We start from the raw sequence: 13,604 nt of genomic DNA on the forward strand, positions 1-13,604 counted from the left end.
TATATATATAATAATTATTATTTCTCGCCCCCCACCCCCCCGCTGCAGCACCAGCTTTTGTGACTGTTGAAGTTTTAGCTCCATCTCTTGGTGGTGGTGTTGGCTGACGGTGGTGATGGTGGATTCTCTGATCCCTGTCTGTTTGTTTGCTATTATGTTTAGGTCGGGTTTGGCCTTTTCTTTCCTCCTGTCTGTGTGTGTGCGTGCGTGCGTGTGTGTGTCCTGATTCTAGGTTACCTCGGTTTGTTTTGTTCGGGTCGGGGAGAGGGTGCATGGCTGTTTGGATTTGGAATTTTTTTGTTTGGTTGGTTGGTTTTGTTTTTTGTGTTTTATTTGTTTGTTTGTTTGTTTGTTTGTTTGTTGGGTTTTTTTTCTGTTTTCCGATATCATACATCACATTCCGAGTCGCTGGAGGTTACCGAGAGGATGGAAGTGCCCGTCTCGGCTCTTTCTGTCAAACTGGAGACGCTGGTTGTCGGGCTGGCAGCCGTGGACGGAGACTCGGCCGAGCTGTGTGTCGGGCAGCCGGGCTCTGCCAGCGACCTCATGCCGCTCTGTCCTATCGCCTGGTGCTGGAGCCTGCATCGCGCCGGGAGACAAAACAACAGCACAACCCCTCTGAGACACCACACGACGACGACGTGGGAACGGTGCCCGCAGGCACCCGGAGACAGCAGCCGGCCCGGCCCGCCCCGGAGCCGAGCGCACCCCGGTCCCGGAACGAGGAGCATCCCCTGGCCTGGGCTAGCTCGGCCGCCTTTCCGCGGCTCCCCGATCTGCGGAACCGCAGAAAGGCAGCCGAGCTGGCCCCGACTGCGCTGCCCCCACTGGTCCGGGACTTTCCTTCGGGGGGACACGGCACTCAGCGCAAATATAAATCGCGGGGTTGGAGTTTTTGAAGGGGACGCTGACAGGGAGGGAGGGGAGGCGGGGGAGAAGCGTTTCCCTGCCCCGTGGTTTACAAAACACTGACAGCGCTTTCCTTCCCTTTCCCCGGATAGCCATTTAGCCCCGCAGCACCGCGGGCCTAGGAGAAAACCATGTCTTGTGTCAGCTCATGCAAGAGCTTGGCCACCACGAAAAGCTGCAAGGGGAAGAATGGTATAGGATCTTTATTTTGCGCTTTGGTGAATTAAAACCGCCAAAAATATTTTCCAGCACACGGATAAATACTCCAGAGTCTGCGGCAGGACTGGCGGAAGGTCCTGACCCACCAATAAAATATAATAAAATAGGGCAATGGTAGAACACAGCGTTCCTCTCCACCTGAGATCTAAATCCCTTTTCACTCTGAAAGCCAAAATTAAATATAAAGTGTTGGATGTTGCATCGTCCACACTTACGGGTACATTGCTGTTGGACAATTTTTTTTTAAGAAGCGATACATTTTAGGTTCCCCGGCATGTTGCGAATATTCCTCTGTGTCCGTTTATTCCGCTCGAAACCCAAAGAAGGCCTGATTCGAGGATAAGCGCTAAAACTCCTGCGCTGAGCAGCCACCCACAACCTCCCTAGCACTGCCAACTGTGAATCAAAATATACTCTTCTCTTAATTGCTTCTCACTGGGGTATTTTTTATTTAAGTTCCTTCAAAGAACAGAAAAATGTAGCTTGTTCATTCTACATTTCTCATTATTTTCAGTTGTCCAATTTCAGCGTCTTTGATTTTTCTCTCATTTACAATTCCTAGTGCATTCATATGCTGTCAACAGCGTTGAGTCAACAAAAGCATCCGTAGGCAACTTCTGTTTATTTACAGTCCTAAGCTGATCTGTTTTCCATTTAATGGAAATTAAATGGCGAGGCACTCTTGCATTTCTCCTACAGAATCTTGAATCAATAGCACCAGTGCTGTAATTAGGAGGAATTTAAGAGAGCATTTACAAGAACAAGAAGTTTTGTTTACACGCTTACAGCGGTAGCCAAACTTAAATTAAAATAAAAACAGTGTGTCAAACTGGATTAAGGATTCATTTTCATTTGCAAAATAACTTTTATCGAGGGTGAGGAGAAAAATAAATAAATAAAGAAAGAAGAGTGCCCCTCTTTTGTCACGGAAAAGAATAAATAAATAAGAGAGAGAGAAGGAGAAAAAAATCTAAAAATTAAAAAAATTAAAAAAGAAAAGAAAAGAAAGAAAGAAGAAGAAGGGAAAAAAAAAAAAAAAAAAAAAAAAAAAAAAAGAAGACAACACCGAAAGACGTGCAATTAAATACAAGCATAAATGCCCAGGAAACACAAGAGCGGAGGGAGAGGTGGTGTAAACAGAGAAATGGGTTGGGGGGAGCAAGAAAAGGTTTCCTGATCACCTAAAGGCTTTTTTAGCTTTTTTTCCCTGAGCTAAAAGGGTCTGGGGTGTGCTTGCGCTGGTCCCGCCGCACACGCAGAGGAGCCCGAACAATCGGAGTGGGGCCGTCTGCTCTGCACAAACCCGCTCTGCACCACACCACCCGCCTCGGCCCTTCAGCGGCGGAACCGCGCCAGAGACCGGTCAGACCCAGATCCCGGCAAGCCAAAAGCAGACCCCGGAGCCCACCGCCCCGGGACTGGTGGTTTCCCGCCCCCGGAGGCAGCCGATGCGGGGAGGGAGGCAGGGGAATTCGGGCGCTGCCCCCGCCGCAGACGCTGAGCTCCGCACCCGCTCACCGAGCTGCCCACACCCGCGGGTCAGCCCCATCCCTGTCCGCACGCCCGGCCCCCGTGGCCTGGTCGAAGCTCGCCGGGCAACTTTGAACTGTGTCTGTCCCTGCCGCATCCCGGCGGCTGCCGGGAGGAGAGCTGCCCGCCGGCTCGGGGATGGATTTCTCCCAGTGGCGGGGATGGAGAGGAGGAAGAGAAGGGGAAGAAGGCGCGCTGCCAGCCGAGCAGTCACCGAGCCGCGGACCAAAGCGCAGCCTCTCGCGGGTCCCCTCCGCCCACCTCTCCCCCTGCCCCGGAGCGGAGCCCCGCAGACCTCCACTGACCTGTTTTTAGCCGCCGCTGCTCTGTCTCTTTGCCTTCGGTTTTTGAACCAGTTGCCTACTTGCGTGGGGGTGAGCCCCGTGGCCTGAGCTAGTTCCCTTTTCTTGCTGGGGTTGGGGTAAGGGTCCTGCAGGTACCACTCCCTCAGGAGGCTGCGAGTCCTCTCCTTGAAGCAGTGCGTCTTCTGCTCGCCATCCCAAATGGTCCTGGGCAGCGGAAACTTCTTCCTCACCCTGTATTTATCAACTGGCCCCAGCGGGCGACCCCTTAGCTTCTCGGCCTCCTGGTAGTGCGCTTCGAGCCACATGGCCTGCAACTTGCCGTGGGACTCCTTGGTGAATTTATGGTTCTCCAGGATATGGTAGAGGTCTCGGAAGTTGCCCGTGTGGAAGGCCACCACCGCCCGGGCGCGGAGGATGGACTCGTGCTTGTTGATGGCCTCGCATGCCCCCGGTGCCACCGGCAGCGACCAGAGGAACCTCCCCAGCCTCTCTATGTCTCCAGTCTCCTCCAGCGTCTCGCAGACGCTGGCCACTTGCTCCGGGGAGAAGTTGAGTGTGGGCAGCTGAAACATTGACAACTCTTCGTGGGGTGCCCGAGAGCTGCCGCCTCCACCGCCGCCGGCACCGGGGCTGCAGCCCGAGCCGCTGCCGCTGCCGCCGCCGCTGGCGAGGAGGAGGGAGCGGTGGTGCGGGTCGGCGGAGAAGTTTGGCAAGAAGAAATGGGTGGGATAAAGCTCTAACGGGGACCTGAACACCATGGGATGACCGGGGAGAGGGGGAGATAAATCAAGGAGAAAAGAAAGAAAGGGAGGAAGAAGGGAGGAAAGGGCACACGCACCGCGCACGCATCCACACCCGCACACGCACACACAGCCACATAGAGGCACGGGGGCACAGGCGGGCACACGCACACGCGGGCACACGCACACACGCACACACGCACACGCACTCACACACACCCGGCCCCGCGCCGCCGCCGAGTCAGGATTCAGTGATTCAACAGCAATCGCCCTAATGACAACAGCCTCATAATATCTCCCCTAAATCCACAGTGAGTGCAGCGCTGAAACATTTTGTTTCGCTTTTCTATTGGTCTTCCGAGTGTCGTTGTGGCGTTGCCATGGCAGCCCCTGCCAATCACTGTCAGCACTGCCAATCATTACGGAGTACGTAAGGAAGGTTTTTACCACTTCGCCCAAAAGCACGGGGGGGGAGGGAAGCGGGACGTTGGTAGAAAAGCCTGGCTGTTTTCTGTGTTTTTTTTGTTTCTTGTTTTTTTTAATTTATTTTTGTTTTTTATTTTTCTTTCTTTCTTTTTTCCCCCTCCTTAATCTTTGCAACTCCTAATCTCAGCACTTCCCCTTTTCCCTGTATTTCCCCCCTCCCTCTCCACTCTCTTCCTAAATAAGGGATCAAATAATGCGAAAAGCAGTGTGCACATATTTGTTGAATGGGATGAGCAATTAGAGGGTGGAATATTATTGTGATCTTAACGAGCCTCGTTAAAGCTAAAGGAGATATGGGGGGGAAAGTAAATGGGCCAGGCTGGGATACACGTTCGGATAAAGGGCTCCTAACTGAGACAATTTACACATGATTTGCACGTAGTTTCACTTCATTCTGCCTATCTGAGCACTAATAGTGCCGGGGAAGAAAAGAAAGATGAGATCATTAGACCCATCCTCACGCCGGTGACCCTCCCAGAAGCAGGCACATACCGTACAGGCTGGGTTTTAGCCCTGCTCCCCAAAGACTCTCGCTCCTCTCCTCCCCACTCCCGCTCCCTGCCCCTCGCCGCGGCCGGAGGGATCTCCTGCCAGCATAGTTCAGCGGCGGCTCCGCCGAGATCCGCGCAGGTTGCCCAGCCCGGACTCTCTCCGGCCGCCCCGGCTCCGCGCCCGGTTGGCTTCCTCCCCCGTCCCACGCTTTGTTTCCTTCTCCCTTCCTCTCCTTCTCGCCTTCTCTTTCCCTCTCCTTTCTCTTCCCTATCTCCACTTTGTTTTTTCTTTCACTCCGGCTTTCCTCCTCCCACTCGCCTCACCTTCTCTCGCCCCTTCCTTTCTCCAGGGCCCGGCAACATTGCGAGGCTGGTCCTCACCCCCAAACCCCCTGCCCGGGACTTTACAGCGCACCTCTCATTTTCCCCGCAATTTAAGCGCCGAACTTGTAGGTTTTAACTCAGATTTATTTTCTCTCCTTCCATCTTTTAAAGAAAAAAAAAAAAACAACAAAAAACCAAAAGCAACCAAACAAAAACAACAACAAGAAAAACTATTTAAAAAAAAACAACACCAAAAACCCCACCAAAACATTTTGGAACAAGGTAAACTTCTGTGGAGCTTCGATTCCACCCCTTAGTATGACCTAGCTGGGTCGGCAGACCTTGCTACCATGGAACTATATTTATTATTAGGTATGTTGCTTTTAAGAAGATTTAATCATCATCTTGATCTGGTAACTCTTTTGTTTAGTTTCTGTAGCTATGGAAGTGTGATTTACAGAGATTTGTACGGGTCATGGACATCTTTCCAGACTTACTGTGTATATTTAGACAGGACTTTGCTTGGTGTTAAAAAGTGTATATTTTGAATAGGTTCACACACAGTAGCAAACAATACCGACATTGTAAAGGCATGTACAACGAGTATTGAAACGCAGCATCCAGACTTCAACTAATCTGCCCTCAATAAAGCTGAAATAATTATCCTAAGCCGCCTTTCTAGAAGAAAAATCATTGAGGAATTCAAAACTTTTTTAAAGATCTTTTCTGCATTCCGATGGAGATCGAGGGGTGAGGCTTGGAGCCCAAACTACTTTCAGACATCAATGGAGGGAAGGAGGGGGGGGAAGAGAGATATTACAATTAAAATGTGAAAACATAGCGTGACTTGCCCTATCCGAAGGATAATAATAATACTGCTATGGGTGGTAGAAGTTCTTTAGCTGGGCTCCAAACTGGTTGTGATCCTTTCACAGCGTACTTCTCGTGAAATAATTCCAAGTGGCAGATGAATAGGACCCGTTGGAAGAGCTGCTGGACTGGAAGAAGCTCGCTGTATTACACATTCATCTGATTTCCACTAAACTGTCATCGGTGTGCTACATAGCTTCGTAGTCCTAATGGAAATAGCTGGCCCTCTTAATTTTTAGTGATCTTCTTAAACACTTCTGTTAACAGACTCGGGGAAAACTTTTTACCCCTCCCTCCCTCCCTGGCTCAGATTTCCAGTTGTACAGCTAAGGAAGGAAAGACACTTCTCAGCCCCTCTACAAGTCGACTTGGAGGTATTAATTGGACGACAATATGTTTAGCCAAATATTTTAATACAGACACACACAAAATCTTTTTCTTTGTAATCCCTTCCTTTTATGTAAAGGATTACAGACGGGAGGGTGGGGGGAATTCCTGCGGGAGTTTCTTAATATTTGATTCCATTTTTCCTCAAGCTGCAAATTAAACTACCTTAAAATGTATTTCCAGAATAAAGAAACTAAACCTGACTACTTTTTTTTTTTTTTTTTTCCTCCCTATTTAATCTTGCTGGTCATATAAGTTGCATTTCTTTCTTTCTTTCTTTCTTTCTTTCTTTCTTTCTTTCTTTCTTTCTTTCTTTCTTTCTTTCTTTCTTTCTTCTTTCTTTCTTTCTTTCTTTCTTTCTTTCTTTCTTTCCTTTCTTCTTTCCTTCCTTCCTTTCCTTCTTTCCTTCCTTCCTTCCTTCCTTCCTTCCTTCCTTCCTTCCTTCCTTCCTTCCTTCCTTCCTTCCTTCCTTCCTTCCTTCCTTCCTTCCTTCCTTCCTTCCTTCCTTCCTTCCTTCCTTCCTTCCTTCCTTCTTCCTTCCTTCCTTCCTTCCTTCCTTCCTCTCCTTCCTTCCTTCCTTCCTTCCTCCTTCCTTCCTTCCTTCCTTCCTTCCTTCCTTCCTTCCTTCCTTCCTTCCTTCCTCTGTTTTTCTCTCTCTTTCTCTCTCTTTTTCTTCTTGATTTTTTAAATTTTTTTTTATTATTTAACTTTATTTTCCCAGACACACGAAACATGAAACAACTGTATTTCAGATGAAATATTGTTTCAGAATATCCTTCTGTGGGGCATTTCAATGCCTATAAACCCTGTATGCGTGTGTCTCTGCGTTTCAAGCCAAACAATCCTGGCATAACCCTGAAGTGACTATCAGCTAAAACCAAGGTCTCACTGAAGCTCGCTCTCCTCTCTACAGCGGCGGACGCCCATCACAAGAGCACCGCCAGCCAGAAGCCCCTGCAAGGACGGAGTCAGCATCCTAAAATGCTTGCGCCTGGTCTCACGGCTCGCTGGTGAGGGTCCCCGTGGCTCGGTGGTCGTCAGCCAGCCCTGGGGAAGCGGATCCGGAGCTTGCCCAGCCCCTGCTAGAGATTCAGCGCTCCCCTAAGCCTGTTAGGGACACACTCTCGTGTCCTGAAATGTGCAAGCAGATAATTGTTGGCGCTCTAGCTTTGTGTGAGGAGGCCAGGGTGTAAATGGCTTTTAATGACTGCAGCTGCTGGCTGTAAACTGTCAATGGGACCGGCTGATGCCGAGTCCGGACCCGCCGGGCGACGAACCGCAAGCCGCCCGGCCCCCACCGCCGCCGGCAGCGCGCAACGGCGCGGAGCGACGCGCAGGGCAGCGCGGAGCGGCGCGCGCAGCGTGATGCCCATGCGGGCGGGCGCGGAGCCGGAGGCAGTGGAATCACGGCGGCGGACGGGGCTGGGCAGAGGCTGCCCTCTCGGCTGGGAAAATCCTTTCCGGATCCTGTAAGTTGGTTACGGGCAAGCGGAGGACCCGCGGGGGAGCCCCCCGGGTGTGCACTGCCTCGCCCCCTCTTCCCCCCTCCCCGAGAGCTTCCACACACTCGCGCTAGGGCTCGGGGGTCCGGGGTGGTGGCTGGCGGGGTCCCCCCCCTCGATGCTGATAGTCATCTTCTCCGGGCTGCGGAAGCCATCCGTTTCCAGTCAATCTTACTTGATCCCACATGATTCATTGTTTTAGCTGCTAGAGTGAAATGTGGATCTGCAGGGAAGCAAATGCCTCCCGCCCCCCCCCCCGCCAAAGAAAAAAAACAAACAACAAACCCAACACAAAACAACTCCCCCTAAGTAAATCATAACGAGCCCGTGGTCTCTTCTGGAGGGAGCCTTGAGAAGTTGTGTGCGCCTGTGTGTGTGTGCTTGTGTCTGTGTGTCGGGCTGCCAACCTGGAGGACTTTTTCCGGGGAGGGGAAGGGAAGCAGAGAGAGAAGCTCTTTTATTTCACTGCTTGTTTTCATGGTCGCTCCCAGGAGGCTGCGATTTTCAGCTGCCTAGTTAGTACCCCTTAATCCTGACTCGGGAGTGACTCAGTCGACGCTTGTAAAGACTGATTACTTTTTATCGGGGGAGGCAGGGGCTCAGAAGGGTCTGGGGGCGTAGCCGTGGAGGTATCGGCTAGTGGAAAATGCAGCACTGCGGCCGCGGAGAGGGGACAGGCGATGGGGGAGAGAGGGAGAGACCAGGGCAGGTAAAGGGAGAACCCATCGCGAAGGTCTTGCTAGGCTTTTAATTATTATTCTTACGATTTAATTGAATTTCTGTCAGTATTCAGTGGAAAACGCTGACAATTTTGCCCTGATGCTGTCTTTTCAAACACATCTATTCTCCTCCTTCATTCCCTCTTTCTCCCTCTTTCATCTTCTCTTTTTGGGCACGGTTTCCAGAGATAAATGAATGCGCATTTGATGGGTGTGTGAGATGTGGCCCATCCAGCTGCCGTAACGCAGCCCTGTTGATGCGATGCTTGCTGTACCTTTCGTGCTAAGAAACATGTGGACAAGAGATTTTTTTTACGGTTCTGATTTCTTCAAGAAGCGGAAGAGGGTATTTTATTACTGGTCCAAAACAGTGTTTCATATTCCAAGTTAAACTTTTGGGGATATCCACACACACACGCACACTTTATTTTGCATTAACACAGAGGCTGGAGGAGGAAAACGTGAGGTGGTCGATTTTTTTGTTCGTTTTTGAAAGGAGGGAGAAAAGATGCCCAGCTCGCCTCTGCTGCGATATGCCGGTTTCAAAAGCAGCGAACTTTCCCGAGGAGGCGAGGGATCTGCAGCCTGCTGGGCTCTTCCCCTCATCCTGTTGGATCTGCCGTCAGTGCCCGCCAGCAGAAAGTTACCTGCTCTGCAGCAGCAGTGCAGTCTCTTGCTCCTGAATTAAACACAACTCTTAATGATGTAGCCTTATCAACAAGGGACACTTGATTGACTGATCTAGGTATGATATATGTGCTGGGCGTCTAAATTAAATATTAAGTGAAATACTTAACTCTAATTAGAAATTGTAACATATCAATGAAAACTTGAAGAAAAAAATTGCGGTGTGTGTGTGTGATGCGTGGAGGGGGATGGGGGACAGGAGGAGAACAACCCTTAAGCGCTGCAGCGAGTAAAGTAGAGGTGATGTGTACAGAGGCTGACATATTAGCAACAAGCATCAACTTTGAAATGATTGATCATTAGAACCATCACACTGATTTTAATAATTCTTCTTGAAGAAAAAATTAAAAAAAGAAAAAAGAAAAAAGAAAACAAGAGAGAAACCTTGCAGACAAGTTGTTTATTTATCAGCGTGTTAAGCCCGGGAGAAACATAATTAGACAGGGGCAAAATGAAAGAAGGCGGGGGGAAATCTGTCGACGAATTTAACAAGCAAACGTCCGAAAAGCCGCGACCATCCAGCTTGGTGCTTCTCTGGGAGATGGAGTTGTCAGTGCTAGATGCTTTCTCCCCCGAGTGTGCCTTCCCAAGGTAAACAATCACACAGTTGCATCAACTTTCTCCTTTCGTACAAAGTTCCTGGTGCGAAGGAAAATTTGAATATTTTATGAGTCTCTTGTAGTGACCCTCATTAGGTGGGCATCCTGCTAAGGCCCTGGCGTTACAAGAAAGCTGCCCAATCAGAGCATTTGCACGCCTTGTTAGCGATGGTTAATGAAGCTTCCCCATGCACTCAAAGAAAGGCCCCCTCGATGTAGATTTACCTTATGTCAACTCGTTACTTCTAATGAATCGCATCAAAATTCTTCCCTGAATGGGGCCGAGGCGGCCGGACCGGGATCCCCTCCCCGCCCTGCGGAGCCCACCCCTGCCACCGCCGGCACTTTAGCGGAGCATCCGAGACCAAGGTGACGGGCGCAGTTTGGCATCGGGGAGGGGGAGAAGAGGCCGAGGGAGGGGACGGACCGTGCGGCCGGCAGCGGCGGGGGCACCGCAGTCCGCGGGGGGGGCGCGGCCCGGCTCCCGGTGAGGGCAGAGACTGCGGAGGCTTCGCCGCTGGCAGGTAGACGTTTGCTCTTCGCCTCTAATTTCCAGCCCCCCATTCCCCCCATCCCCCACCTCCCCGTCCCTCCGGGCGAGCATTTTAAAATCAATTAGTATTTTCAATTCTTGAGGTGAATTATTCAAACAAATGTTTGGGAGACCCTGAGGGAGAATTTGGCCGTGACAAAAGGTTTGATTAGCTTTATTTCCCCCCAAAAGCAACAAAGGCGCAGGGCTGCGAGAACAATCCGCTACATCAGGGCATGTTCAATTAAATGAAAGTCATTAGCTTCGCCGTGAAAGCACTACCTTTAAAATCAGATGGGGCGGGCGCAAAGAGAGGGAGCACTCTGATAATTGTGGCAGAAGGATTTCACACCCCCCCTACCCCTTTACACACAAAGCCCTCCAAAAAGAAGAAGGGAGAGAGAGAGAGAGAGAGAGAGAGAAAGACGGGGGGAAAAAAAAACCCAAACAACAAAAACCAACCCAACACTTCACCCTTTGGAAATTTGTGCTCAGTCTAAACAATAGGAAGCCCATAATGCAGATTATAACACTCACTGACTCGAATCCATTATCTGCCCTACACACTGTCGATATATTGATTTCCATATACTTTATATTGCTCTCAATGACTGAGCAAAGCTCCAGTTAAGAGCCCGCGACACACAGGATCCCTGCTTGAACTACATCTCACCATTACAAGCCGGAGCCGGTTGTAAACACGAAACGCTCCCACTTTCGCGGTGTAGCTGTGAACAAGCACACGACACCCACACTCCCCCGACCCTCCCATCCCCAAAGAAGTGGCCGGCCGAGCAGAGCCGAGGAGCTGCCCCGAGGCCCCCTCCCCGCGGAGGAAACGTCTGGGTGCGCACGCCCATATACGCGGGAGAAATCCCTGAATCGGTGCCCGGTGCCCCCCCGTCCCGGGAAAGCCAGTGCTGCCTGTGGGGAAGGGTCCTGGTCTCCCGCGCCCCTCGGGGCGCAGAGCCAGCAAAGCCGGGGAGCTGAGCTCCCAACCTGTGACCCTCCGCCTGCAGCCGCTCTCCCCAGCCCTGAGCTCTTAATGAGGGAGGACGGGGGTTTCTCTAACTTTTAGAGCAAGCAAAGCAGAACTTTATCAAGGCAGGACCCTCCGGATGGTAAGACTGATATTTGTATTAAGATCACTTCCTCATGGGCTCTTGCAGTGTGTGTGTGTGGGGAGGGAGGCGGGCGAGCTCAGCAGAAAGTGAACATAAAAGAGGGAAAAGAAATCGCCAAGGACACAATATGGGGGCTGGGGGGGATGCTCTGAAAGGGAGGTGTGGTGGGAGAGGCCCGACCGGGAGCGGAAGGCCGGCGGGGCTGAGTCCCCGGGAGCGCAGAGGAGGTGCCCCTGCCTCTTCACAACCTTCCCTGCAGGGCACCGCTCCAGGCAGAGGGGAAGGAAGTATCGAGAGGGTTAACGTGCCCGGAGAGAAGCCGAAATTTGGAAGCGTGTGTGTTGGGCGAAGAAGGCGAGTAAAATTGTAACCCTGTTGGTGTAAGGACCCCAAATAATCCAGTAGGAACCTGCATAGGTAGAGGAGATCCGGGTCAGTCTTATATGGTCACATCTATGGTCACATCTCCCCCTCCCTCCCTTCCTTTAATGAAGTTTATTAATTTGTTCCGAAGCAGTGGTCTGGGTTGATCAGTCGTATGGTCGTCCGCCCTCCCTCCCCCAGCTGATATGTTAAAGTTTAAATACTAGCAGGTGCAAATTCGCTCTACTTAAGGTTACAAAAATAATGCCGAAATTCAAGAGCACAAGAAATTGGCCTTTGTATTGTGATTTCTAAATGGCAAATTGCGCTATACATAGCCAACTACTTACCAAAAAACTCCAACCCCCAACTCCCTGAAAGTGCTAAATTCTTTTTAATGATGCCGAAGGTGAAGTTGTGTCATATTGGACAAAATGGGCATTATTCTTTGTCATGTAAATCACCCTTCACTTGACCTCAGGTTAGAGGATAATGTTCATTCTTGGTTCCCAGTAAAACTTATTTAAATCAGAGAGCTGAAGAATCATTTCAGAAAATCCGTGTACTAAAGTGAAGAGGACTTAGGGATCTTCATTCAAAAAACATGGGCTAGGAACGTGCACTTAAAAAAAAAAAAAAAAAAAAAAAAAAAAAAAAAGCATTTGCTGCAAAACTCCAGGATTAGGAGGGCTTTATTTAATAAAGTTATGCTCCTTGGATTTCCTGAGAAATGTGTATATAATTTCACGTAACAAGATTAAAAGAAAGGAAAAGATATGAATCAAAGGAACTATAGATACACAAAAGACCTCCAAGTAACAATTACTTTAACACATATTTTAATATAGGAAAAGAAATGAAAAGATATTTAACAATTGCGTAAAACTGAACTGAAGGTTTGATAAAGATGCATCTTGCGGTGCTATTTCATTCGATAAATATACTTCTGGCGTGGAGTGACAGGATGTTATTTTGACACAAAATGAAAGCGTTACTGCAGATATATAGACATAGATATACACGCAGACAGCTGTATACACTCATTTATAAATTAGTGGGTGCACGAGGAAGGAAATATGAGCGTCTCTACTTTCCAAAGTGAAGCTGAAAAATCTCCCATAGGTGAGGCTCTGTGCTGAGGTGGGTTTGATATTAGAGTGCGAGAGATTATTTGAAATCAAATAAAAATTCGACACGCACTGACCCATTAGAGGATTTAGCGGTGAGGAGGGAAAGATTTTCCAGGGCTTTTGTCGCTAATGTTTCAGTGCGAGGCGCTAACTTTAAGAAAAGTGTCAGTAGAATAACAAATTGAGGGCATGAAAGGCCACGGAGAGAAAGCAAGCAAGGATGCTCTTGACTTCTTAGCAGTTGCTTAGAAAGGATCTCGAGCTTAATATGGGGACTCAATCAGCGGAGAGCACAAAGCTGGGGAAAGGGGGAGAGGAAAGTTGGGCTCAGCACGTGCACTTTGGTCAAGTCGCTTGAGTGAGCACCGGAGGGGGAGCTGCGCCGAGCCCAGCCGAGCGGCTGCACCCCCCCTCCCGGCTCCAGGCGCTCTCCGACACCGCCCGGCCGGCCCGGGGCTGCAGTCGGGGGCTGGGGGCCGGGGTGGGGGACACGGGGGGCTGTGTTAAACGGCCAAAATACAGTGCCATTTCTGCGCCTATAGGGAAGAGCAGGGAAAAGCCTCGTGGCTCAGAAGAGGGGAGAGAGATGTGGCGGGGTACCCCGGGAACACTGGCGTCCAGGCGGCCGCCGAAGTGGGGAACTAGGCAGAGCAGAATTTAGCCCTTTACAAGAGCGCCAGCAGTAGA

General features: G+C 50.2%; 1 protein-coding gene across 1 annotated transcript; it reads right to left on the minus strand.

Moving 5' to 3' along the window:
• Positions 1-332: 332 nt before the first annotated feature.
• Positions 333-4,003, minus strand: SIX3 (SIX homeobox 3). The gene is made up of 2 exons (XM_030447962.1): positions 2,964-4,003; positions 333-579 (listed from the first exon to the last, which is right to left on the minus strand). The coding sequence occupies exons 1-2, from the start codon at positions 3,719-3,721 to the stop codon at positions 387-389; spliced, it is 951 nt and encodes a 316-aa protein (XP_030303822.1). The 5' UTR covers positions 3,722-4,003; the 3' UTR covers positions 333-386.
• Positions 4,004-13,604: the final 9,601 nt, after the last annotated feature.

Source organism: Calypte anna, chromosome 3 (genome assembly GCF_003957555.1).
Source record: "Calypte anna isolate BGI_N300 chromosome 3, bCalAnn1_v1.p, whole genome shotgun sequence".
Taxonomy (NCBI): domain Eukaryota; kingdom Metazoa; phylum Chordata; class Aves; order Apodiformes; family Trochilidae; genus Calypte; species Calypte anna.